General features: G+C 43.4%; 2 protein-coding genes across 2 annotated transcripts in view; one reads left to right on the top strand and one right to left on the bottom strand.

Annotated features, from left to right (window-relative positions):
• EDEM2 (ER degradation enhancing alpha-mannosidase like protein 2) overlaps window positions 1-3,331 on the bottom strand; it is a 31,479-nt gene extending 28,148 nt beyond the window's left edge. The window contains exons 1-3 of the mRNA XM_047067790.1: window positions 3,148-3,331; window positions 2,825-2,935; window positions 970-1,009 (exon numbers count right to left, since the gene is read on the bottom strand). Of these exons, the coding sequence (XP_046923746.1) occupies window positions 970-1,009; window positions 2,825-2,935; window positions 3,148-3,254 (258 nt within the window). The 5' untranslated portion in view covers window positions 3,255-3,331. The remainder of the gene's footprint in view (window positions 1-969; window positions 1,010-2,824; window positions 2,936-3,147) is intronic.
• A 17,765-nt stretch (window positions 3,332-21,096) lies between these two features.
• Window positions 21,097-25,382, top strand: PROCR (protein C receptor). Its single transcript, XM_047069563.1, has 4 exons — window positions 21,097-21,277; window positions 23,421-23,672; window positions 24,109-24,387; window positions 24,635-25,382. The coding sequence occupies exons 1-4, from the start codon at window positions 21,199-21,201 to the stop codon at window positions 24,748-24,750; spliced, it is 726 nt and encodes a 241-aa protein (XP_046925519.1). The 5' UTR covers window positions 21,097-21,198; the 3' UTR covers window positions 24,751-25,382.
• Window positions 25,383-26,305: the final 923 nt, after the last annotated feature.

Raw genomic sequence — 26,305 nt, 5'->3', positions numbered from 1 at the left:
CGAAGAAGGAGTAAAGGATGTACCTTATGGGGTTGTTAGAAGGGTTAAACAAGATAATACACACAAAGTGCTTAGCACAAGCCCTACACATAACACACTAACTAGTTATTGCTATTTTTATCACTGAACATGTCCAATTAGAATGTAAGCCTCTGAAGGGGCACCTGGGTGGCTCAGTCAGTTAAGCACCTGGGTCTTGATCTCAGCTCAGGTCATGATCTCAGAGTTCGTGAAATCAAGCCCTGCAGTGGGCTCCGCGCTGACAGTGTGGTTGGTGCCTGCTTAGGATTCTCTCTCTCCCTCAGCCCCTCCCCTGAGCATGCATGCACACACTCACTCACTCACTCACTCTCTCTAAAATAAATAAACTTAAAAAAAAAAAAACCCACCACATTTATGTTTAGAATGTAAGCCTCTTGGGGCGCCTGGGTGGCGCAGTCGGTTAAGCGTCCGACTTCAGCCAGGTCACGATCTCGCGGTCCGTGAGTTCGAGCCCCGCGTCAGGCTCTGGGCTGATGGCTCAGAGCCTGGAGCCTGTTTCCGATTCTGTGTCTCCCTCTCTCTCTGCCCCTCCCCCGTTCATGCTCTGTCTCTCTCTGTCCCAAAAATAAATAAACGTTGAAAAAAAAAAATTAAAAAAAAAAAAAAAAAAAAGAATGTAAGCCTCTGAAAACAAGGAGGGTCTCAAAGTCTCTGTATACCCCAGAGAGTTATACAGGCCTATCACAGTTCTGTGTTCATGACAGGTGTTCTGTAAACATCTGCTAAATAAATGACCCTGAATACATTTGGAATTCATCGTTTCCCTCTATCTAGCTGGGCGACCAGAATCTGAAGCTTTGGAATACGGAGATGAAAATAAAAGGCCCAAGTGAAGAACTTGTTTTTCGCCCACAGTCAAGCTGCCAAAAGAGGAAGGATATTGGTTGCACAACCATGGTGAGGTAAAGGAACAATCAAGACACTTACCAGCAAGGTGTCCAGGGCATCAATTAGCGTCAGAGAAAAACTGTAAAAGGACAGAAATTCCAGCTGCTTAGTAAGAAAATCAAACACAAGCTATGAAGGTTGCCCCAGATCAGATACCCCCAAAACTAGTAAGTGAGGCACAGTGATGACTCTTCCCGTCCCAGTTTCCAGTCACAACAGAGAAACCCTAGTGAAAATTACCAAGAAGCTCTGACCCATTTAATGCACTTGGGAGGATGGGCTGATGTAGCTCAACTGTGGTTAAACATATCACCTATATTCACTGGCGTTCTTCTCTGCCATGGGGAGGCAGTATAAGATTGTGGCTAAGAGCACAGGCTTTTCCACATCTAGGAATTTATCTCAATGTGCACAGAGCTGTATGCTTGAGAATGCTCATGGCTGTACTGTTTAGAAAAGCAAAAAGCTAGAAATAACACAAACATATACCAGTTGAAGAGTGATTAAATTGTAGTACATTTAAACAGAGCAAAACTATGAAGTTGTAACAAAAAATTGTTATCTATTGTTCTATGGGCTAATATTAAAATATTCAAATTATATTGTTAAATGAAAAAAGACGAAGGATAGAATAGGCAGTGAGGTATGTTTCTATCTGCATTTTCAAAAAGAGATATATAGACAAAAAGCAGATTAGCAGTTGTTTGGGCCAGTGGTGGCGGAGGAATGAACTACAAAGCAGCACAGAGAACTTTTAGGAAGACAGAAATGTTCTCTATCTTGACTGTGATAGTGGTTACTAGATGCTTCAAATGGGCACATTTTATTACATGTAAGTTACGACTTTAAAGAGTTAATTTAAAAAGATACACATACACATATGATGGTAGAAACCAAAAATATTTTGGGGAGGATACACAAGAAAGTTAATAGTGGTTGGAGTTCTAGGGTATGTAAGAGACTTACTTTATTGTATATGATTTTTTACTGTTTGAATTTGCCTTTTGCTTATATATATTTTCCAACTAAAAAGAAAAAAAAAGGAAAGAAAACTAACACACATTTTGTTGATTACTTAACTTCTCCAATCCTTAGCATACTCATTTGTAAAATGGACAAAACAACACTTAACCCCTAGGGGTGTTGAGAGAATTAAATGAGAAGACACAAGTAAAATGCTTAGCACAGTGTTTAATCAATGTCAGCCTCAGCTAAACGCAATGATCTTTCACTCAGCAAGGAACAAGACAGAGAATTCCACCTCATAAGTTTTTATTCTAGTGGAAGTAAGAAAAACAAACTAGTAGCAAGTGAAAATGATAGCATCAGAGAGTGAGAAGTGCTAATAAATAAAAAAATAAAATAAAATAAAAGGGGTGATTTGTGAGAGTGACCTGTAGGGGGTGGGTAGTTAAGGGAGCTAATATTTAGGTGCCATTTTGAGCTGAAATCTCAAGAAGCAGTCAGTAATGTGAGGGTAATGGGGGAAGTGTGTTTCAGTTACACTAACAAATGCTCTGAAGAGTTACATCCCCTCCTGGGCCAGTTTAACCAATTACAAAATGAAGGGGTTGGGTCTTCTGATTTCTTGGAAACCTTCGACAGCCTAGGACTCCAGAGGTTTGTCCAAGTCCCCAGGCTGGTGCCTGGTACTGTCATGGTTGGAGCTCAAAGGTCCAGTCCACCAGGCTAACCCAGGCTTTTTCCACAGTGGGATCCAACTTTCCAGGAGGCTGGGTGGATCCTGGTGGATTGGAGGGAACGTAGCCTCACCCTCGCTAGCTTTTCTGGAATTGGCGAGGAGACCGTGAAGCCACCGGCCCCAGGTGACCCGCCCGCCTAGGAACCGTACTGCCAGACCCCAGCCGCCCCCTTGCTCCTCCACTCGCACTACCTGCCCCAGGTGTCGTGCCCGTCACAGGTGAGAGGTCGCAGCTCGTCGTAGGGAAAGGCATTCTCGAGGTAGCTGTCGTAGGCGTGGTAGAACATGGCCTTGACTCGCTCCCTGGTGCGGGGTATGAAAAATGAGGCAGGGGAAAGGACAAGAATAGGGCGGAAAATGGGAATCACCACCTGAGCCCAGTGGCGGGGTCTGAGCAGGTCAGGGTGTCGGAGGGGAGGGGCGGGGGAGTCCTAGAACGTTGGGAAAGGAAAGGGACCGGGTCTGCGCTTCCCCTTCCCCAACTCTGTAAGGGATAGGAGCCTGACCCCTTTCACCTGTAGTGGGCGGGGTCGGGCGCGGTGCCACCTGGACCTGGCGCACCATGGTGCAGGGGCAGCAGCGCGCACAGGAGGCCGAGCGGGACAAGCAGCCGGAAAGGCATAGAGCCCGTGTCCTGTCAGCGCCGCCGCCGCGGTAGCAGCCACCGCCACCCGCTCATCCTGGGAGCCTCTGCGGGTTGTTCCGGGAATCCGCGCCACTGCGCCTGCGCGCCGGGGAAAAAAAAAAAAAAGTCACCCACTTCCGGACTACAAGTCCCAGAATACAATGGGAGGCGGAACGTCGGCAAAGAGTATCTTGGGACAGTCTCCGAAGTGGAAATCAACGTGGCTGAAAAACAGTGGCTACTACAGATACTATGATTAATTAATGTTTTAGTAACAGCATTTGTTAAGCGCTTATTGTGTACTAAGACTGTATTGAATACTTTAAATACATTATTTTTTTTCAACCTCCTTATAGACATAAAGACAGGACAACAGGGACTCAATGTTGAGTGGACGTATATAAAGAATGGATGAATAATGTTCAGACATTACCATTATTAGGCATATTGAGTTTCCCAAGGCAGTTCCCTGATGATTGTGTGAGGTACAACTTACTTCCATTTATTTGTCCAAAGCTGCTACTCAATATTTCCAGAAATCCCTTTAAGTTCTACGAATTGACGAATTCTTGTCATTTCTTTCCTCCCATTTCGGATGAGGTCACATAAGTATGGTCTCTTCAGTCTCCATCCCAACTCAGAAGCTTTCCTCTCCCAAACCCCTGGATCATCTCAGTGGTAGCAGGCATTTAGGGCATCCCAGATGAGAATGAAGACCCTGGGGCGCTATAGCTTTGAGAGGTTTGAGACCAATTTTTCCATTTGCCTTTTGGCAATATCCCAGATTTTGGTCAGTTCCCAGACTATGGTTAGTTTATAGCAACACCCATGAGTTTGGGCAGTGTGATGTGCAGTAGAATCAGTCCTGGATTTGAAGTGAGATCTGGACTTCAATTTCAACTTTACCACTTACAGCCTCTATGTAATCCCGGGCAAGCCTGTCCCCTTATCTGGACCCAGCTTTCTCATCTAAAAAATGAGGAGTTTGGGCAAATGGATATATGAGATCATTTTAACTTGAGCTGTCTGTGATGCTAGGATGGCCATGCTGTTTGCTGAAAAGCCAAATAGAAGTGGCAGCTAAGTTCCTTTGAGTTGGAATGAAGGTGAGTTTGTTCTCCTTTGGTCCATCATCCTTAAAAATATCCCTCAGATAGATGTCCCCAAATGCCATCAGTCGATATGAAAAGTAAAACTCTGGGGGCACCTGGGTGGCTCAGTAACGTAAGGGTCCAACTTCAGTTCAGGTCACGATCTCATGGTTTGTGAGCTCGAGCCACACACCAGGCTCTATGCTGACAGCTCAGAGCCTGGACCCTGCTTCAGATTCTATGTCTCCCTCTCTCTGCTCCTCCCCACTCGTGCTCTGTTTCTCTTTCAAAGATAAATAAACATTAAAAAAATAAAATTAAAACTCTGACTTCACGGAGACAGCTTGAAGTAGTACAGTATAGAGGTTTAAACTGTGGGCTTTAGATTGAACAAACCTGACTTGGAGTTACTATACTACTAGCTCCATCACCTATTAGGAGTGTGGTCCCATCATTTTGTCTTTTGAACCTCATTTTACTCATCTGTAAAATAGGAATAATATTAGTACTTCCACCCCCAACAGGATTATAAGGATTCAGGGAGCTAAAGTGCTTGTCATAGTGCCGGGAAGAGGAAACACTAAAAAAAAAAAAAAAAAAAAAAAATTAGGATGTTTTTGGCAATTCTTCTTGGAAGGGCCAGATGGTAGGGAAAGGAGACAACAGTAAACTGAGACTTGGATAACAGCACAAGGGCACTCTATTAGTTTCCTGTGACTACTGTAACAAATTACCACAAACTTGGTGACTGAAAGCAACAGAAATTGATTCTCTCTCAGTTCTGGAGGCCAGAAGTCTGAAATCAGTTTTACTGAGCCAAAATCAAGATGTTGGCAGGGCCACATTCCCTCTGGAGGCTCAAGGGGAGCCCTACCTCTCCAGCTTCTCCTGGAGAAGAGAAAGTTGCTGGCATTCTTTGGCCTGTGACCATATCACCCCAATTTCTGCCTCTGTCTTCACATCACCGTCTCCTTCTCTGTGGGTGTGTCTCACTACTCCCTCCACTTGTCTCCTATAAGGACACTTGTGATTGCATTTAGGTTCCACTTGAGTAATACAAGGTAACTTTTTGAGTAAACTCCATACTCTTTTTCAAAGTGGCTGCACCAGTTTGCATTCCCCCCAACAGTGCAAGAAGATTCCTCTTCCTCCACATCCTTGCCAATGCCTTTTGTTTCTTGTGTTGTTGATTCTAGCCATTCTGACAGGTGTGAGGTGACAGCTCATTGTAGTTTTGATTTGCATTTCCCTGATGATGAGTGATGTTGAACATCTTTTCATGTGTCAGCCATCTGTATATCTTCTTTGGAAAAATGTCTATTCGTGTCTTTTGCTCATTTTTAAATTTGATTATTCATTTTTGGGGTGTTGAGTTTTATAAGTTCCTTATATATTTTGGATACTAAGCCTTTACCACATATGTCATTTGCAAATATCTTCTCTTATTCTATAGGTTGCCTTTTAGTTTTGTTGATTATTTCCTTCGCTGTGCAGAACTTTTTTGTTTTATTTTATTTAGTTTTATTTATTTAAATGATCTCTACACCCAATGGTGGGGCTCAAACTCCCAACACTGAGCCAGCCAGGCACCCCAGAAGCTTTTGATTTTGATGTAGTTTATTTTTCCCAATAGCTTATTTTTGCTTTTGTTTCCCTTGCCTCAGGAGACATACCTAGAAAGAAGCTGCTATGGCGAGTATCACTGCCTGGAGCACCTGACTGGCTCAGTCGGTAGAGCATGTGACTCTTGTTCTTGGAGCCATGAGTTTAAGCCTCACATTGGGCATAGAGTCTACTTTAAAAAAAAAGAAAGTTACTGCCTGCGTTCTCTTCAAGGATTTTTATAGTTTCAGGTCTCACATTTAGGTCTTTAATCCATTTTGAGTTTATTTTTGTGTATGGTGTAAGAAAGTGGTCCAGTTTCATTCGTTTGCATGTTGCTGTCCAGTTTTTCCAATGCCATTTGTGGAGGAGAAATTCTTTTTTCCATTGGATATTCTATACTGCTTTGTTGCAGATTAATTGACTACACATTTGTGGGTTCATTTCTGGGTTTTTCATTCTGTTCCATTGACCTATGTGTCTGTTTTTGTGTCAGTACCATACTGTTTTGATTACTACAGCTTTGTAATATAACTTGAAGTCTAGAACTGTGATGCCTCCAGCTTTGCTTTTCTTTTTCAAGGTTGCTTTTGCTACTCGGGGTCTTTTGTGGTTCCATGTACATTTTAGGACTGTTTGTTCTAGCTCTGTAAAAAATGCTGTTGGTATTTTGATAAGGATTGCATTAAATGTGTAGATTGCTTTGGGTAACATAGACATTTTAACAATATTTGTTCTTCTGATCCATGAGCATGGAATGTCTTTCCATTTCTTTGTGTCATCTTCAATTTCTTTCATCCGTGTCTTATAGTTTTCAAAGTACAGGCCTTTCGCCTCTTTGGTTAGGTTTATTCCTAAGTATCTTACTATTTTGGATGCAATTGTAAATGGATTTGATTCCTTAATTTTTCTCTCTGCGACGTCAATATTGGTGTATAAAAATTCAACAGATTTCTGTACAATGATTTTGTATCCTGAGACTTTACTGAATTTGTTTATCAGTTCTAGCAGGGTTTTTTTTTTTTTTGGTGGAGTTGTTCAGGTTTATAGTATCAGAGCATCTGCCCCCCCTTTTTTATGTTTATTCATTTTTTGAGAGAGACAGAGAGAGAGAGAGAGAGAGAGAGAGAGCACGAGTGAGAGGGTAAGAGAGAGAGGAAGACACAGAATCCGAAGAAGGCTCCAGGCTCTGAGCTGTCAGCACAGAGCCCCACATGGGGCTCAAACTCACGAACCATGAGATCATGACCTGAGCCACCCGGCACCCCTACCCTTATTAATCCAAGGTGTTATAGGCAATAATTTCTGCCCTTAAGAACTTGAAGGACAATGTGTGGCATACAATGAAAAGTCCAAAGTAGTCAAGCCACAATCCTTTCTTTTGAAGTGCTTGCAATTTGGGTAAAAAGGAAAGGTGTCTATTGGAGAATATTTGGAATTATAGAGTGTTCACGTCTTCCTGTGGGTGAATAGAGTTTGAGGATGCTCAGATTGTATCAGTTCCCAAGGTGAATGCTCTTGGTCTCTGTGCCAAGCAGAATAGGCTTTGGACTAGTGGTCAGAAGCCCTTGGTTCTGTATGGTTTAGCCATCATTTCTGTGTGATCTTGAGCAAGTAGTTCTCCCTTGTGGGGATTCAGTTTTCATATCTGAAAAATTAGAGAATGAGGCTGCCTCTCAGCCTAAGGAAAATATTAACAGATTCATGCAGAGTTACTGTAAAAAAAAAAGTTGGGAAACAGAATTCCACATGCGTCAACTGCAGAATTTTCTTCCAGAAACAATCATAAAGCAGAGTAAAACTGTAGGACAACACTCCAAATGGCATTTGACTACTTTCCAACTGAATAATAACCAGAATAATGCTAATAAGAAAATGCCCAAAATATATTGATAATAGGGAGGGGAGTTCTATTTTTAATTTTTTGAGGAACCTCCACACTGTTTTCCAGAGCAAGCAATAGCACTGCTAGGAATTTGTCCAAGGGATACAAGAGTGCTGATGCCTAGGAGCACATGTACCCCAATATTTATAGCAGCACTTTCAACAATAGCCAAATTATGAAAAGAGCCTAAATGTCCATCAACTGATGAATCGGTAAAGAAGATGTGGTTTATATATACAATGGAATACTACTTGGCAATGAGAAAGAATGAAATCCTGCCATTTGCAGCAACGTGGATGGAACCGGAGGGTATTATGCTAAGTGAAATAAGTCAATCAGAGAAATACAGATACCATATGTTTTCACTCATATGTGGATCTTGAGAAACTTAACAGAAGACCATGGGGGAGGGGGAGGGGAAAAAAGAGTTACAGAGAGAGAGGGAGGCAAACCATAAGAGACTCTTAAAAGCTGAGAATAAACTGAGGGTTGATGGGGGGGTGGGAGGGAGAGGAAAGTAGGTGATGGGCATTGAGGAGTGCACTTGTTGGGATGAGCACTGGGTGTTGTATGGAAACCAATTTGACAATAAATTATATTTAAAAATATATTGATAATAGAAATCACTTATAGAGCAATTTACTATGTTTCAGGCACTGTTCTTAGTACTTTACATGTATCAACACCACTAATCATCACCACAACCCTCTGAGACAGTATTATTATCACCATTTACAGATTTTAAAAAATAAAAGCACAGATTTTAAAAACTGGAGAGAGATTTAGTAACAACCACCTCACACTGAATAAGTGGTAGAGGCAAGATTTGGACCCAGTCTATCCTACCTTGATGAAATTAATCACAAAGGCATAGATAAAAGGCCAACACAGAATAGAAAAGTAGAGATTTGATTGACTTCTACAATGCCCTTCTGCCTTAGCTTCATATGATTCTACATTCAACATTCCTTTCCTTTTTGTTGGAAAGTGAGAGTAAAAGAGTTCAACTCCCTGAAGCTGGAAGTCAAGACACTTTAGTTCTCTTTTGACCTGGTTCTCTTGACTACTTTTAGCAAGAAAGTCTCTGGGAATTCCTTTTCTATTTTAGTATACGTGCTGCCAAAGCAAGCACTGAGAATTCCTTTTCTAGCATCTGGGGCCATGTGGTTCAAGCAGATTCTCCCAACTCCCAGCAAAAAGCTTGTGCACTACGTACTTTGGGTCTGCCAAGAAATAACTAGTTTTATTCCTGGGAAACTTTCCATCTGTTGCTTTGTAGAAATGTTTGGATTTCCACCGTCTCCAGCATGTCCATGCATTTAGAACACTGATTCCTCAGTCAGAGCCCTAGGTACATGTTTTACAATGCTCGTGTTCCGAGTGAACTCAGACCCATGGCTCAATTTGCCTAGAGAAACCTAACCATCCTGGGTGTATTTAGGCAAAAGTACAGAGTCAAGAAGTGACCACAGGTGGTGTCATAGTTCGGCCAGTCCCAGGCCCTGGGCCAGATTACAATCTTTGAGATCTCAAGCCTTGAAAATGGTGTCTATCCTTGATGTGCAATTCAAAACAATAATAATTCTATACTATAAAATAAATGGAAGCAATAGGCAAAAAGTGGGAGTGGTGCAAGTGGCCACTGATGCACAAATGGATAAACAACATGTGATATAAATACAATGGAATATTATTCACCGTTTAAAAGGAAGGAAGTTCTATGTGCAACGACATGGATGAACCTTGAGGACGTTATGCTAAGTTAAATAAGCCAACCACAAAAGAACAAATATTGCAAGATACCACCTATATGAGGCATCTAGAGTAATCAAATTCATAGAGACAGAAAGTAGAAGAAGGGTAGTTTCCAGGGACTTGGGATGAGGGAAATGGATTATTGTTCAATAGGTATAGAATTTTAGTTCTGCAAGATGAAGAGTTCTGGAGATGGATGATGGTAATGGTTGCACAACATGACTATACTTAACGCCACTGAACTGTGCACTTAAAATGGTTAAATAGTAGATTTTATGTTATATGTATTTTACCACAATTTTTTAATTAAAACAATGGAAAAAATAAATGGATATGGTCTAATACATTTCTGGCTTTTCCATGGTCTACTTCACTGCTCTTTGGAAATATCCATTTCTTTCAAAGAAAATATGTCCGTATGGGGGTGGGGGTACCTCCTCTGCTGATGTCCAAACCAGATACTTCTCTCTGCCTATTTGGTGATACAGAATTAGCCAGATACCACCCCAGCTTGAGGGAGGGAAGAATATAGATATCCTGCAGGGATCACCCTTCGGCCAATCTGCCCTGTAGGCCCCAAACTCTGCTGCTGGAGAAAAAGAAAAAGTCTAATCCAATGAAAATCCTTTCAGCAAACATTTATTGACATTGTATTTATTTGTTTGTTTGTTTGTTTGTTTGTTTGTTTGTTTGTTTTGAGAGGGACAGAGACAGTGCAAGTGGAGGGGGAGCAGAGAGAGAGGGAGAGAGAATCCCAAGCAGGCTCCGTATTGCCAGCACAGAGCCCAACTAGGGGCTCAAACTCACGAAACCACGAGATCATGACCTGAGCTGAAACCAAGAGTCGGATGCTTAACCAACTCAGCCACCCAAGTGCTCCCAGCAAACATTTACTGACGTTATAATAATAACAGCAACTATTAAATTAAACTTACCAGTGTTAAGAAAAACCATCTGAAACGTGTTACTAAAATAAAAAGATGATTATGTGACCTTTTAATGTCATAATAAAGTCTTGAATGTCAAGTCTATTTAAGAGTCATCTTCAGGGGCGCCTGGGTGGCGCAGTCGGTTAAGCGTCCGACTTCAGCCAGGTCATGATCTCCCGGTCCGTGAGTTCGAGCCCCGCGTCAGGCTCTGGGCTGACGGCTCAGAGCCTGGAGCCTGTTTCCGATTCTGTGTCTCCCTCTCTCTCTGCCCCTCCCCCGTTCATGCTCTGTCTCTCTCTGTCCCAAAAATAAATAAACGTTGAAAAAAAAAAAATTAAAAAAAAAAAAAAAAGAGTCATCTTCAATGCTACATTATTTACACAATCGGTTAGGGCACAGACAGTGTATAGTTCTGTAAAGCAATAAAGCATGATGATTTCCTTTTTGTCTGTAGAAAAGACAATCCCAAAGATTATGGTTTTATTACCCTGTAAGACATTAATCCATTTTGTACATAATTTATCAGTCTCATTTTTTTCAACATTTTTTTCTTTTTCATTGACTATAAAAGCTTCAGTTTTTATATTCTATTTTGAACTGGCTTTGTCATCCTGCTAGTCCCTTTATTAACGAGCTAAATGAAACTTTAACCCATGCTCCCTGTCTATTTGTATGAGAATGATGTTTTTTGCATGTTGAGAATTATCCTTGACACTAAATATAAGATCTGGGGTTAAGCAATTCACAGACCCATGAAACCCCTTTGAGAGAAATTTCTATTCTATCCCCATTTTCCAGATGAGAAATCTGAGGCACGAAAAAGATTAGATAATTTTTAAGGGCCAATTATTTTGTGAGTCGCAGTTTTCTCTCCTACCCTGGATGTCCTATTTATTTGTTCATTCATCCAATAAATATCTATTGAGCACTTACTGTGTGCCAAGTACTCTTCTAGCCTGGTGATACAAAAATGCTAAAATACATTCCCTGCCACCTTATAGCTTTTGGTGTGTGGGGCAGATGCTTAAGCAGACAATTATCATGGAAAGAATTAAGGGCTATGACGAGGGCAAAGAAAGGGCTATAGTAGAACAGAAAGAATATTCAACTCAAACTGTGGGTATGAAGTCAGGGAAAGCTTCCTGGAGTAGGTGGCACCTACTCTGATAGGTGGTAGGGAGACCAAAGAAAGAGGTGAGAATCACCTCAAGATAAAGTCTCAATTCCTTAGATTAGAGGACAAACTCTTCATCAGACTCCTGCCTACCTCTTCATGTCACATCTCCCTCCCTACCACTGTTCTGTTTTGGCCATCCTTAAGTACTGCTAATGTCTCGAGCATGTTGTATTACTTCTCCTTTCATATTATATTATTTTGCACTTTCTTCTCCCTCTATATGAAACACCTTTTCCCCACACCTTCTGCCCTATCCCCACTCCCACCGCTCACTTGTTCTGCAGGACCAGCTTGGGTATCGCTTCCTCTAAGAAAAGTCTTCTCTGACCCCAGACTAAATCAGAGGACTCTACTCTCATAACTTAGATGACCCCCATACTTCTCAGCCCCAGTCTCCACCTCCCTGGCCCTCTTAGTACTTATCCTATTGTATTATCATTATTTATTTATATGTCTCTCTCCCCTACTCGATTGTCTCTTCCTAAGTGGAGATCTTGTCTATTTCAGGTCCTAGCACACTGTAAGTGCTCAATAAATGCCCACTGAATAAAAGAATGAAGCAGCATGTGAACCACGTTAGAGGAAATAAAGGAAGAAGAGAAGATGGCTCACAGAAACTTTTAGAAATAACTTGTCAGGGGCTGCTGGGTGGCTCAGTCGGTTAAACATGTGACTCTTGACATCAGCTCAGGCCATGATCTTGCAGTTGTGAGATCGAGCCCTGTGTCAGGCTCTGTGCTGACAGCATGGAGCCTGCTTGGGATTCTATCTCTCTCCTTTTCTCACTCTCTCTCTCTCTCTCTCTGCCCCATCCCCTGCTCATATTCTCTCTCTCTCTCTCTCTCTCTTTCTCAAAATAAATATTAAAAAAATAAACATTAAAAAAAGAAGAAGAAATAACTTGTGAGCAGCTCAGAGTACCCGGAGCACAGAGAGAAGTAGCAACAACTACGGACTGAGCTAACAGAAATAATATGTGCCTAGAGCTGTATTAAGTAATTCACTTATACTAGTTCATTTCCTTCTCACGACAACTATTATTCTTCCTATTTTAATGATGGTCTCAGAGAGGCCAAATGGCGTGTCTTCAATCTAACAGCTAGCAAGTGGCAGAACTGAGATGTGAACTCAGGCAACTTTACCTGAGCCCATGTTCTCATCCTATGTCACACTCCATTATATGTCTGCTCTGGGTCCTAGAAGGAGGGAGTGGGCTGAGAAAAGAGCACAAAGATGCTCTCCAGGAGTTTAGAGTCCAGGAGAGAAGACAAGGGATAGAATGTGACAATGTAACTACAATGGGAGGTAAAGTTCTTTCGGTTTTGTAAGAAGAGTAAGAAAGAGGTCATTTCTAGCGTCTGAGAAGGCTTTCAGAAGGAGGTGGTGTCAGGGTTTTGAAGGAGTGGGGAGGATTTGGAGAAGTCCAGAGACAAATAGCCCAAGAGTAAGATATACGTAGACTGGATAATACTTTATAAGAAGTTGTTTCATCTCAGTAACGCAAGGTTAGTTTAACACTAGAAACTTAATTAACGCACTTGCCACATTAACAAGTTAAAGATGGAAACTTGTATGATCATTTCATTAGATTATGAAAAACTCAAAACATTTATGCTAAAAACTCAGTAAACTAGGGGCACCTGGGTGGCTCAGTCAGTTAAGTGTCCAACTTCAGCTCAGGTCATGATCCCACTGTTTGTGAGTTCAAGCCCCGTGTCGGGCTCTGTGCTGACAACTGGGAGCCTGGAGCCTGCTTCATATTCTGTGTCTCCCTCTCTTTGCCCTTGCCCTGCTCACACTCTGTTGCTCTCTGTCAAAAATAAATAAAAACATTAAAGAAATTAAAAACTCAGTAAGCTAGAAATATAAAGGAATTTTAATCCAATAAAGGGTATCTATTAAAAAATACAGCAAACATCATATTTATTGATAAAAAGGTGAAAGCTTTCTTTTTTATTTTTATTTTTTTAATGTTTATTTAAAATTTGTTTTAAGTTTATTTATTTTGCGAGAGAGAGAGAGAGAGGCAGAGATAGAATCCCAGAGCCTGACGCGGGTCTTGAACCTATGAATAGTGAGACATGACCTGAACTGAGATCAAGAGTCGGACCAACTGAGCCACCCAGGCACCCCTAAAGAATGTTTATTTATTTATTTTGAGAGAGAGAGAGAGAGAGAGAGAAGGAGAGAGAGCATGCCCACAAATGAAGGAGGGACACACACACACACAGAGTATCCCAAGCAAGCTCCGTGCTGTCAGTGCAGAGCCAGACACGGACCTGAGCTGAAATCAAGGGTTGGATGCTTAACTGACTGAGCCACCCAGGTGCCCCAAAGACTTTCCTTTTTAAATCAGGAAAACTACAAGAATACTTTTTAAAAACCATTTCTATTCACACTGTACTAGAGGTTTCAGCCAGTATGTTTTCTTAAGAAAAATAAACTATAAAAATTAGAAAGGAAGAAATAAAAGTCACTATCAACTGAAATGAATATGGATATATAAAATTCAGAAGAATTTAAATTATTGGAATAAATAAAAGAGTTTTTTAAGGTTTCTAGATATAAAATCAGTGCAACAAAATTATATTTCTATACCAGCAAAAGCTGTGAGAACACGACATTTCTTTTAAATGCCATTTCTTTTTTTTTTAATTTTTTTTAATGTTTATTTCTGAGACAGAGAGAGACAGAGCATGAGGTGGAGAGGGGCAGAGAGAGAGGGAGACAGAATCCGAAGCAGGCTCCAGGCTCTGAGCTGTCAGCACAGAGCCCAACGCGGGGCTCGAACTCAGGGACGGTGAGATCGTGACCTGAGCTGAAGTCGGACACTCAACCGACTGAGCCACCCAGGCGCCCCTTAAATGCCATTTCAATAACAGTTTAAAATATGAGAGGCCCAGGGGAAAAACTCTATCAAAGGGTGAGTGGGATGTTAGAGATAAACTTATAAAACTCTGAGGGGGGCACCAAAGGAGATATAAATAAATGAAGAGATACACTCTATCTTGCATTGGATGATTCAGTATTGGGAAGATGTCTATTCTCCCCCAAATCATTAACACATTGAATGTGATACCAACCAAAATCCTACCAACCTGATAAAGTGATTCTAAAATTTATGTATAGAAGTTCAAATATAGCCAAGGCATTCTTGAGGAACAAAGCGGGAAGACTTGATTTGCAAGATATGAAAATGTATTATTACAAAACCATACTAATTAAGATAACAAGGCATTGGGACAGGGAGTAAAAAATGGCTATTGAAACAGAATAAACACATTTACTGTAAGTCAGAGATAACACTGCAGATCAGTGAGGAAGGGCAGAGTTCTAATAAGTGGTGCTGGGAAAATTGGACATCCACATAAAAGAAACTAAGTTTGACTTGTACTTCACACCATACACCTAAAGGTAAAAGACAAAACTATAAAGCTTTTGAAGATAAACTGGAGAACGTTTTTATGATCCCAGGGCAGGGATGGATTTCTTAAACAAGGCACAAGAAGCATGAACTAATGGAAAAGATTTATAAAGTTAAGTATCTTAAAATTAGGAACTTCTGTTTATCTAAAAACATGATAAAGAAAGAGCAAAGATAATATTTGTGTGCTCTGTGTTCAGGAAACCAGGAAGAGCAGACTTGGCGGAGACTGGAATACATGGAAAGATAAGGCTGGAAAGATAGGCAGGAGCTGAGCCAGGACTACCAGGCTCCTACCACTTGCTGGGCAGGCAAGGGCTGGAATCAGTCTGACTTTATGGGGCTTCTCTTTATCTTCCCTACATTGGGGTGTGTTGGTGTCTAAACGGGAAAACTGTGAGTAAGATTCATATCTGTTCCTTGCCTCCCCTTCAGGATTATACTTAATGTCAACCCTCCATTTTTCCTGCTGCAGGGTCACTTCTGTTTGCTGGCCCCCTGAAGCCAAGCCTCTTTCTTATCTCTCCCACCTACTGGATACACGCTGTGTTCTGGCACTTTATACGAGTTATCTCATTTATCCTCACAGGACAGTCTAATCGTTAAGAAAGCATGTTCTGGGCCAGTCTGTTCACTGTGCTCTGCCTCTGTGTCCTCTTCTATAAAATAAAAATAATGGCTGTTTCTTTATACTTTTCATAGGGCACCAGTGAGAATAAAACGCATGCACTCTGCTAACTTAATACAGTGCCCAGCACATGTGACTACTCCACATCCTAAGCAGGAGGTGATCTCTGAAGGGACCACACTCGTTATCTGAGTTGGTTTGGTTGGTTAAACTGTGCCTGCCTTCAGTAGCAAACAGGGGAGGGAGAGGCCCAGTCTTCTGAAGTCCAGCTGGGCACACCGCCAGTCCTGGCTCAGCCCAGCCTCTCCTCACCCACTGGGGCTGCGCCAGCACTGGCCCCCACTCAGCTTCCTGTCTCCCTTATCTTCCCCTGGCATGTGCTCTCTGGAGTGGGAAATGCTACCACCAGCTTTCTTCACATCCCTCTGCTCAATAGGACCTTCATTCTTTAAAAATTTCTTTAATGTTGATTTATTTTTGAGAGAGAGAGAGAGACAGAGTGCAAGCAGGGGAGGGGCAGAGAGAGAGGGAGACACAGAATCCGAAGCAGCTCAGAGCCTGACTTGGGGCTCAAACTCACAGACTACAAGATCATGACCTGAGCTGAAGTCAGACTACGCCACCCAGGTGCCCCAGGACTGTCATTCTTTAGGTCTCTGCTGGCCCGATGCCCACTCTGTGATTTTCTGCCCCTTGCCCACCTAAGCCAGATGCAGTGTAAGCTCTGGTTCCAGCCACCACATGCCTTGTCTTCCCCATCCCAACCCTGAGTTTAGAAGGGGAAAAGGGGATGCCCCTCAAGCTGCCCCCACTCACCAGCTTCCCTATCCCCAATACTCTCTTCATGCTCCCTATACCCAAACCCATACCCCTCATTTTTTATTTCAAATCCCTGCTCAGCACTTCCATGGTATGTGATCTTGGGCACATTACTTAGCCTTTCTGGGCTTGAGTTATCTCATCTGCAACATGGACACTGTCTTCCCCAGAGAAAATGGTAAAGGCCTAGCACACAGCATGAATTTGGGGCATGTCTTGTATTATATATAACATAAATACTCAAGAGTGTTAGAACTATGTGTTCACAAATGTATTGATGGAGAGTGATCCCCCAAAGCTTTTGAGATACTATGTGGTGATTAAATTCACAAACTTTGGCGTCAGGGAGGCATGGGTTCAACTTACAGTTTTTGCTGTGGGCCCTTAGGTAAGTCACTTATCTTCTCAGAGCCTCAGTTTATTAGTAAAATGGTGATGTTAATGAAACCCCCCTAGAAGGGCTGGCATATGGATAAAGTGAGATTATTTATGTAAAGAGCTTAACACTGCCCCTGGCTGACTATAAATGTTAGCTATAATAATAATTGTTGTCTCTGCTATTGATTTTCAGCCCACTGGTGTGTGAGGAGGATGCTTGGGAAGCAGCTGTTGCTGTGTCAGCTCTCTCTCTCTGACAGATCTTAGCTTGGTGAGAAAGACCTCTCTGTGATTAGCCCTGTGGAAGATGGTGTGGACCACTTTAACCCCTGTGAGGCAGGCCCTATCTGCGGAGATCAAAGACTGACAGCTCTCAATTTCAAATTGGTTCAATCATATACTTTACTACCCTCCAGCCCAAGGCACCTTGCAAGCCCTCGAGGGAGTAAAAAAAGGCAAAGCAAAAATATGCACAAACGTACTAGGAATCAGATAAAGCAAAGTAAAACCAAAATGAAGTGCCATTTTACACCCAACCATCTGACCGTGCCAAGGGTTGGCAAGGATATGGAGCGAGGGAACTCTCGGGCGCTGTTGGGAATGTAAATTGGCCCAAACATTTTGTAAAAACAGTTTGGCAATTTTTAGTAAAATTGAAGATGCCTATACCTATGACTCAGCCATTCCATTCCCATGTTTGCACCTACGAAAACTCTCCCAAGCCTGCACAAGAAAACATGTACAAGAAAGTCATACCAGCACTTTGTAACAGCAGAAAACTGGAAAAGAAAAAAAAAAAAGCTTGAACAGGAGAATGGATAAATAAATTGTGGTATATTCATAAGATGGCATATTACAAAGCAGGGGAAATTAATGGACCTACACATAACAAGGTGAATGAATCTTATCAGTGTGTTAGGGGAAAAAAGTAAGTTGCAGAGGAATAGATGCACTTCCATACTCTTTATAGAAAGCTTGGAGCACCTGGGTGGCTCAGCAGGTTGAGTTTCCAACTCTTGATTTCAGCTCAGGTCATGATCTCACAGTTGAGCCTTGAGTGGGATTCCATGCTGGGCGTAGAGCCTGCTTAAGATTCTCTCTCTCCCTCTCCCTCTGCCCCTTCCCGCCTCTCAAAAAAATACTACTTATACAAAGCTCAAAATATGCAAACCGCCAATACATATCCCTTAGGGATAAGTGCATATGTAGTTATATCTTCAGAAATGAGGAAATGAAAAATAGCAAATTCTGATTAGTGGTTACTTTGGTGATGGGGCAGGGGGAGAAAGACACAATCAGGGAGGGGAAAGGCACAACAGGGTCTTCAATTATATCGGTAATATTTTATTTCTTACATTGGGTAGTGAGGACAAGTATGTTTGTAATGAAATTCTTCAGGCATGAAAAAATTCTTCAAATGTGGAATACTTCATAATAAGTTTTTATAAAGCCAAGACAGTACAACTGGCAGTGATTTAAGACCTTCCACTCTTCCTAAGTCCCAGTCCAGGAAAACAAGGCTCCCATTCTCCTTCTGACTAGACCATCTTGACGAGCTGGAAAACTGCTGGGTTATTTCTAAGCTAATCTACAACAATTGAGACGTGAGCATATATTCAGTTCAGGGGACGCGAGCCTGGTAGATGTCTGGGGTTTGCCCTGATTCCACTAGGACATCAGCTTTCCCTCCAAGGAATAGTATATAAAATAAAGAAGCTAACACTGCCACTTTAGCCCTTTATCTGATCCCATTTCCCAAAGGTAATCTCTATTGACAGCCGCCTTCTGGCATTCTTCCTATGTATATACAAATATACATATACACACATAATTTTTTTAAATATGAAAATGGAATTATATGTATTACTTGGATAGAAGTAAAAATTTTAACTAAAATTCAATGGAATTATACTGTATGTATTGTTCCACATTTCCCTTTCTCACTTATTAATATCTCATGTCAGTACATCCACTCATATGATCTGCCACCCTCTTCTACCATAATCTATTACTTAAACTTTAAAAAAAATTTTTTTTGTTTTATTTTAGAGAGAGAGAGAGCATGAGTAGGGGAGAGGGGCAGAGGGAGAGAGAGAAAGAGAGAAAGAGAATCTCAAGCAGGCTCCATGCTCAACGCAGAGCCCAATGTGGGGCTGGATTCCACGACCCCGAGACCATGACCTGAGCAGAAATCAAGAGTCAGACACTCAACCAACTGAGCCACCCAGGTGCCCTTTAAACTTTTATTTTTAATTCAACAGAAGATATATGATCACATTTTAGGTGCAAAATTTTCAAACATTACAGATTGATAAAACCCATCACAAAATAGACTGAAAAGGCCTTTCACAAGATTGCCACCCATAACACACACACACAAACACACACACACCACATACACATGCATACACACAATGTATACACACACCGCACATATTCACATGCATACACACATACACATCCATATACACACCCACACGTGCATACACACACACATACACACACACACACACACACACACACACAAACACACCCCTACACAAAAACACACATATGCTTTTAACCTTAGGCTCCTCCCTGATAATTAAACAGTGGAGATAAGTCACTGCTATATTTGATATACATCCTTCTGGATTCATTTGTTCCCATAAAAAAAATAGGCTGCTTAGATGTCATCTGTGTGGCTGACACAGAAATGGTTCCAAAGTGTCCCTAATATTCTGCAACTTACTCTTGGAGATTTGTGCATATCGTAACTATCTTATTCAGTTATCTGTTAGCTAACATTTATTATTTATTATATTGTTTATTATGTGCACCATTCCAGGCACAGTAGCAAACAAGATGGACAGCCTCTTGGGGGACATTCAGACAATAAACATGTAAATGAATAAGTAATATAATTTCAGGTAGTGCTAAGTAATATGAAAACAGGGGATTAGGCAGGGGAGGGTTTTTTTTAACTACTACATAGTATTCCACAGTTTGGATTACCATAGTTTGGGGGAGTGACTTCCAAATTTTTCTACTTGCTTCTTACAGTAAGAAATACATTTTATTTATTTTTTTTATTAAAAAATTGTTAATGTTTTTTAAATTTATTTTTGAGAGAGAGAGAGAGAGAGAGAGAGAGTATGAGCAGGGGAGGGGCAGAGAGAGCTGGAGACACAGAATCTGAAGCAGGCTCTAAGCTGTCAGCACAGCGCCCAAGTCGGGGCTCGAACTCACAGACTGCGAGATCACGACGTGAGCTAAAATCGGACACTTACCTGGCTGAGCCACACAGGTGCCCCAAGAAATACATTTTAAACTGCTATTCAAAACCCATCACAGAAACATACTACACAAAACTGAAAGATACACATATACAACGAAACAAATATTTCATAAAATAATGTCTACCCTGACCCAGGAGGATGCACTGAAAATTTTTATTTTGTTCTATTTCATAAAAATAACAAAAACAACAAGAAAAAAAAACCTCTGCTAATCATGACTGCTAAATTGTTTTCATTATCCACTAGTAAATTGTGACCTCAGTTTGAAAAATATTGCTTTAAATGACCAATCCTTTAATGAGATTAGATTGTTCATAAATCTCTCTGGTTAGGAACAGCTGCAGTGAGCTGTTTTATACTCATTTTGTAACCATGTGTTTCTGAGAGCAAGATTCCTGATTGTGTAATTACTATTTACTTAAAATTCTGATAAAATGTAGCCAGCGCATTGGAAAATCAAATTCTAACCCCCAATCTGTTACCGTGATATACAAACTTCTGTTGGGCAAGTCCCTGTACCTCTGTGGGCCTCAATTTCCCCACCAGTAACCTGTTGATCTCTACACCCCAGAGTCTGCTCTAAATTGAAAGCAGAGCCCCACCCCCTGACTCAGCGAGGGCAGAACTTCTCTCTGATCCCAACTCCCCCTTTTTCCGCTCCCTGTTTGGAAGAGGCCCAGGGAAAAGGGAAAAGGCAGGTCTGGGCCAGAGGGCCCAATGCAGGGCGGGGCAGGGGAAGGGCAAGAGGGAGGCCAGCCCCCTAGTAGGAAATGAGACAGGGTAGGAATAACACTTAATAAGCCTGACGCTCTCATCCTCCTCCTATCCCCTGGCCACCTTCCAGCCTCCTCTGTGCAGTCTCCTCTCCTTCCAGACAGTCTTTACTTCTTTTCCCCCTAGGCTGCAGCCAGCTTGAGCCCTCTGCCTGCCAGAGCCAGGAAGGAGCCCAGGTGGGGTAAGAACCTCAGCCCCAGGATGTTGACAACATTGCTGCCACTGCTGTGTCTACTGCTCCTGCCCGGCTGGGCCTTTTGTAGCCATGAAGCCTCAGATGGTGAGTCAGGGGCACATCTGCCCCGGGATGGTTCTGGAGACTCTCAGCCTGTCTGGGTACATAGGAGAAACCAGAGGAGACCTTATCCCACAGCGTCTGTGCCTGCAGCCAGCCAGATCTCTCTGTAGGGTAGGCAGGGTGCTGGGGACTGATTTGTGTCCCAAAGCCAAGGTGAGGAAGTACAGTCTGTCCCCAGGGAAGGGGGAGATGGAGGAGGCAGGGGGTGGAGAGTGGGGGATGGGAGGGGGGAGGGGTGTGAAACAGAACTGGAAAAATGGAAAGGGATGGGTAGAAAGGGTAAGGGAATTAGCCCCCGAGAGAGGGGGTGAATCTGGAAGGGGAGAGCTGAGGGTGATCGTGGTTCGGGGTAAGACCAAGGAAGACAGGAAGACGTGAGAGATGGAAGGAATGGGAAGCCACTGGAGAGACCGGGACTGAGTTAAGTGAGGCAGAAGAGGAGACTGGAGAAGGTGTAAGATGGATGGAAGCTTGGGGGAAAGTCGGGGGAAGAAGAAGCTGTGGTCATTGGGAAAACTCAGGGGGTCAGGCTGCCTGAAGTGGCTGTTTAAGCAGAGAAAGGTGTTATTGCCCTGCATGGTGACCACACAGGTGCCTCTCCTCCCCTTTCCCACAGTCTCTGTAGCCTCGGTCTCTCTCTGAGGGAGCAAATCACCAGTATTCAAGGAGCGCTCACTATGGTTAATACGTGCACTAACACATCTGACTCCCGTAATATCTCTACAAGGCAGGCAATATGATTATCTCTCTTTTACAGGGGAGGAGACCGGGCACAGGGCAGTTAGGAACCTTATCTAGGGCTATCCACACAGATATACCTATTCACACCTACAGACACAGAGCACAGCTTTTCAAATGCAAAGGTGGACAAGACAATCCATGCACCGAAATTTACAACCCCAGACTCATTCCCCCCTCACACATTCTCTGGGCATCAACCCTGTGCCAGGGCCTTAATAGGTGTAGGAGACAGAGATAACCAGACATGATTCTATAGCCTAAGGGAGCCCAGTAGAGTCTGTGTGTTTGGAGACAGTTACGTGGAATCTGGGATCATTGAAACAGACCTGCTGTGTCCGGGAGGGTAAAGAGGAGAGGCATCAGGAAAACTCCTCCAAGAGAGCAACAGAGCTGAGTCTTGAAGCATGAATAGAAGTTTGCCTAGAGGCAGAGACACCCCAACATGCTATTCATGTCAGCCAAAAGGCAGCATGAGAAACTCCAAGTAGTTTACTATATATAAGTACTAGAAGAGGTTAAATAAGGCAGTTGGGGCCTGGTCTCTGGCAGCCTTGAATGCCAAGCTAAAGACTTTGGACTTCATTCTGTGGACAGATATCCTATGGGGAGGCAGTATGGCTGGATGGTTAAAAGTGCTGGAATCACACCGCCTGCACTCAAATCTTAGTTCTGCTACACCATTTTAGGCTGTGTCTCTTATGGACTGAGATTAATCACAGTAGCTACTGCATTTAGCTAATGGGAGGAAGGCGCAAATAAGATAATAATATGTGTAAGGTACAGTGCTTAGGTCAGAGTAACAATAATAGCCATTATTATTGTTATTATTATTATTATTAATGATTTTGATAGGGGAGTGTGTCACTGGAGGATTTTAAGCAGGAGAGAATAATCTTATTTCTGGGTCAGAGAGAGGTCAGATTAGAAGGAGTGAAACTGAAAAATGAGGGGACGGGGAAGAGGAAGGACATTACCACCCGAGTCCAGATGAGAACCGATGAGGCCTAAAGTAGGGCAGTGGCAGGGAACAGGAGATGGAATAGGATTTTACTGGAAGCCAGGATTTGTTGACCAACTAGAAGTGGGGGTAGTTACAGGGTGAGAGGCAGAAAGATGGGAGTGGCTCTTCCACTGACTGGATTACCCTGAGGCAAGTGGCTTCTGCTCTTTCCAGCCTCAGTTTCCTTATCTGTAAAACGAAGTTAATAATCCCTCTCCTGCTCTCCTGACAGGGTTATGGGAGGAAGAGTGGGAGAACACTTTGTAGTTTATGAACGGCCGAGAAGGTGGGCGGCCGGCCTTTAGGTAGGGGGTTATTACCTCCAGCTACACGCCAAGCCCTGACACGCCGGCCAAGGCCTGACGCGCTGACACTGCCCGGCAGGCCTTCGGAACCTCCACATGCTCCAGATCTCCTACTTTCGCGACCCCTATCAAGTGTGGCACCGGGGCAACGCGTCGCTGGGGGGGCTAACGACGCACGTGCTGGAAGGCCTAGGCAGCAACGTCACGATCCGCCAGTTGCAGCCCTTGCAGGAGCCTGAGAGCTGGATGCACACAGAAGACAGCCTGAAGACCTATCTGCACCAGTTCAACAGCTTGGTACTGCTGGTACACCATGAGCGGCGCTTGACCTGTGCGTGGTGCGCGCGCCCCTACGCGCGGCGGCGGCGGTGGCGCGTCCAGGCGGGAGGCGCGGCCTGTGGGCGGGATTTGGTGGGGTGGGCCTGTGGGGGAACGGGGCGGAGCCTCATGGAGGGACGGCGTTCTTGGAGGGGTCTTGTGGATGGCTTGGTCTTGTGTGAGCCGGCTGCTCTGAGCAGCCCAGTGGTACCAGGGCACCTGCCTTTGCTGATTGCTGGTTGGGAGCTTGAGCCTGAAGAGGACTAGGTGTCCTAGTTGCGGGCCCTCCGTCAGGCCCTCTTTTTGCTGGCATGACCTCGGGGCTGACCCTGTTCGGATGCCCTGTCCTTGATCCACCCGAAACCCCGAAAGTTCATGTTCCCCCGGTGGACATTCTCCCACAGCTGGCATCGTCTCCATACAGCCCTCTCACCCTCCCTCATCCACAGTTCCTCTGATCATTCGCTGCTTCCTGGGCTGTGAGCTGCCTCCTGAGGGTTCTACAGCACGTGTCTTCTTCGAAGTGTCTGTGAATGGGAGCTCCTTTGTGCATTTCCAGCCAGAGACAGCTTTATGGGTGGCAGGGCCCCAGGCACCCTCCAGGGTGGTCACCTACACCCTGCAGCAGCTCAACGCCTACAATCGTACTCGGTACGAACTGCGAGAATTCCTGCAGGACACCTGTGTGCAGTATGTGCAAGAACACATCACTGTGAACAACTCGAAAGGTATGATGGGATCGGGGATGGGCCTGTGTGCTGTTGGGTGGGTTCCAGGCAAATGGGTAGACCTGAAGGATGCATACCTTGAGCAACGGAAGTCTCAGGGCTGGGGGGTTGGGACAGAGTATACACAGCTTATGTCACTTGGTGAAGTAGCCCCCTTCCTTTGGGGTAGAAATCCCTTAGTGTTTGATTTAAACCATGGACTTCTTGGAGGTATGTTCTTCAGGCTAATTCTGTGCATGTTCTGCAGGGAGCCAAACAGGCCGCTCCTACACCTCGCTGGTCCTGGGTGTCCTGGTGGGCAGTTTCATCATTGCTGGTGTGGCTGTAGGCATCTTCCTGTACACAGGTGGACGGCGGTGTTGATTGCTCTCCAGACCCCTCTGAAAAAGGGCTGGACTGATGGGGGCTGATGAGGGAAGATCTCAGCTCACTGCAAAACCACACAGATTCCCCATCTGGGACATTATATCCCAGAAGGTTTGGAGTGGCAGCTCCTTTCTTCTCCCTGATCTGCCCACCAAGAGTTTGGGGGAGGGAAAGGGAAGGAGGAAGCTAAGTAGACAGAGTTCTTGGTTTGCTAAGCACCTAAGAACTTGCATGCTTTCCTGAATTGGTCTGAGAAGTGAGTGCTTATCTATCTTTGTGGAAAACAGATGATGGAGTTGGGTGGGGGTAGAGGGTGTCTATGGCATGTCCTCCAAAGACAGAATCACCCAAGGCATTCAAAACACCTAACAAATACAAGAAGTCCATCAACCAGAATAAACACCACTCGATGCTCCCAGGCACATCAGATTTGGGAAAAGATGCTGATATAGTAGAGGTAGAAAGAAATAATCAGAGAAATGGTGGGAGTATAAACTAAAATATGGGAGCAAAGAGCTATTAGTTAATTAATAATATTATTAATAAATTCCTTACTTATGTAGATGGCATTATTTTTTCCTCTACAAAACTTCTGGAAAAGTAGACTATATCTTTTGTCTTTATTTTATTTTGAGAGAGAGAGAGTGTGAGCAGGGGAGGGGACAGAGAGAAAGGGAGACACAGAATCTGAAGCAGGCTCCAGGCTCTGAGCTGTCAGCACAGATCCCGATGTGGGGCTTGAACCCACGGACTGTGAGATCATGACCCGAACTGAAGTCGGACGCTTAACCGACTGATCCACCCAGGGATCCTGTAGACTATACCTTTTGCTTCTACTCCCTCCTTTCCCACTCCTAAATCACTGCAGTCTGACTTCCCTATAAACTACTCTAAGATCATCAATGACCTCTAATTGTGAAATCTCCATTCCACATGATATTTGCAACATTTTCCTTTGTGGACTAGAATTCTCTTTTTACCCTAACCCCTGAGATTCCATACTTCTAATTTTTAGAAATTGTTCTGGCCACTCAGTCAATCCCTTTGCCTTTGTCATCCTACTCAACTCACCTTGAAATCATGGCTTTTTTAGACTTCCATGTTTTGGTTTTTTGGTCCCATTTAAACTGTACCCTTTGTGGATGTATTCATATGTCATCTATGTGTGGTCTTTTCCATGGGGAAACAATATAATCTTGTCTTTGGAAGCAGGTGTTTTGCCATCAAACAGATTTGAGTTTTACTTCTTTAAGCCAGGCATTTAACTCCTTGAAGTCTCAGTTTCTTCATAAAGAAAGGTATAATAGGGGCGCCTGGGTGGCGCAGTCGGTTAAGCGTCCGACTTCAGCCAGGTCACGATCTCGCGGTCCGTGAGTTCGAGCCCCGCGTCAGGCTCTGGGCTGATGGCTCGGAGCCTGGAGCCTGCTTCCGATTCTGTGTCTCCCTCTCTCTCTGCCCCTCCCCCGCTCACGCTCTGTCTCTCTCTGTCCCCAAAATAAATAAAAAACGTTGAAAAAAAAATTAAAAAAAAAAAAAAAAAGAAAGGTATAAT

The sequence above is a fragment of the Lynx rufus genome, unplaced genomic scaffold, assembly GCF_022079265.1.
Source record: "Lynx rufus isolate CCGP_SWC_20201006 ecotype Redwood Valley unplaced genomic scaffold, mLynRuf1.p SCAF_8, whole genome shotgun sequence".
Classification (NCBI taxonomy): Eukaryota; Metazoa; Chordata; class Mammalia; order Carnivora; family Felidae; genus Lynx; species Lynx rufus.
This window is presented reverse-complemented; position numbering and strand designations above follow the sequence as displayed.

Bases quoted from the DNA above. Each gene is read 5' to 3' on its own strand.
- PROCR (XM_047069563.1), top strand. From the start codon at position 21,199: ATGTTGACAACATTGCTGCCACTGCTGTGTCTACTGCTCCTGCCCGGC. The intron at 23,673-24,108 runs GTGCGTGGTGCG...CCTCATCCACAG, and splicing joins CCATGAGCGGCGCTTGACCT to TTCCTCTGATCATTCGCTGC. The intron at 24,388-24,634 runs GTATGATGGGAT...CATGTTCTGCAG, and splicing joins CACTGTGAACAACTCGAAAG to GGAGCCAAACAGGCCGCTCC.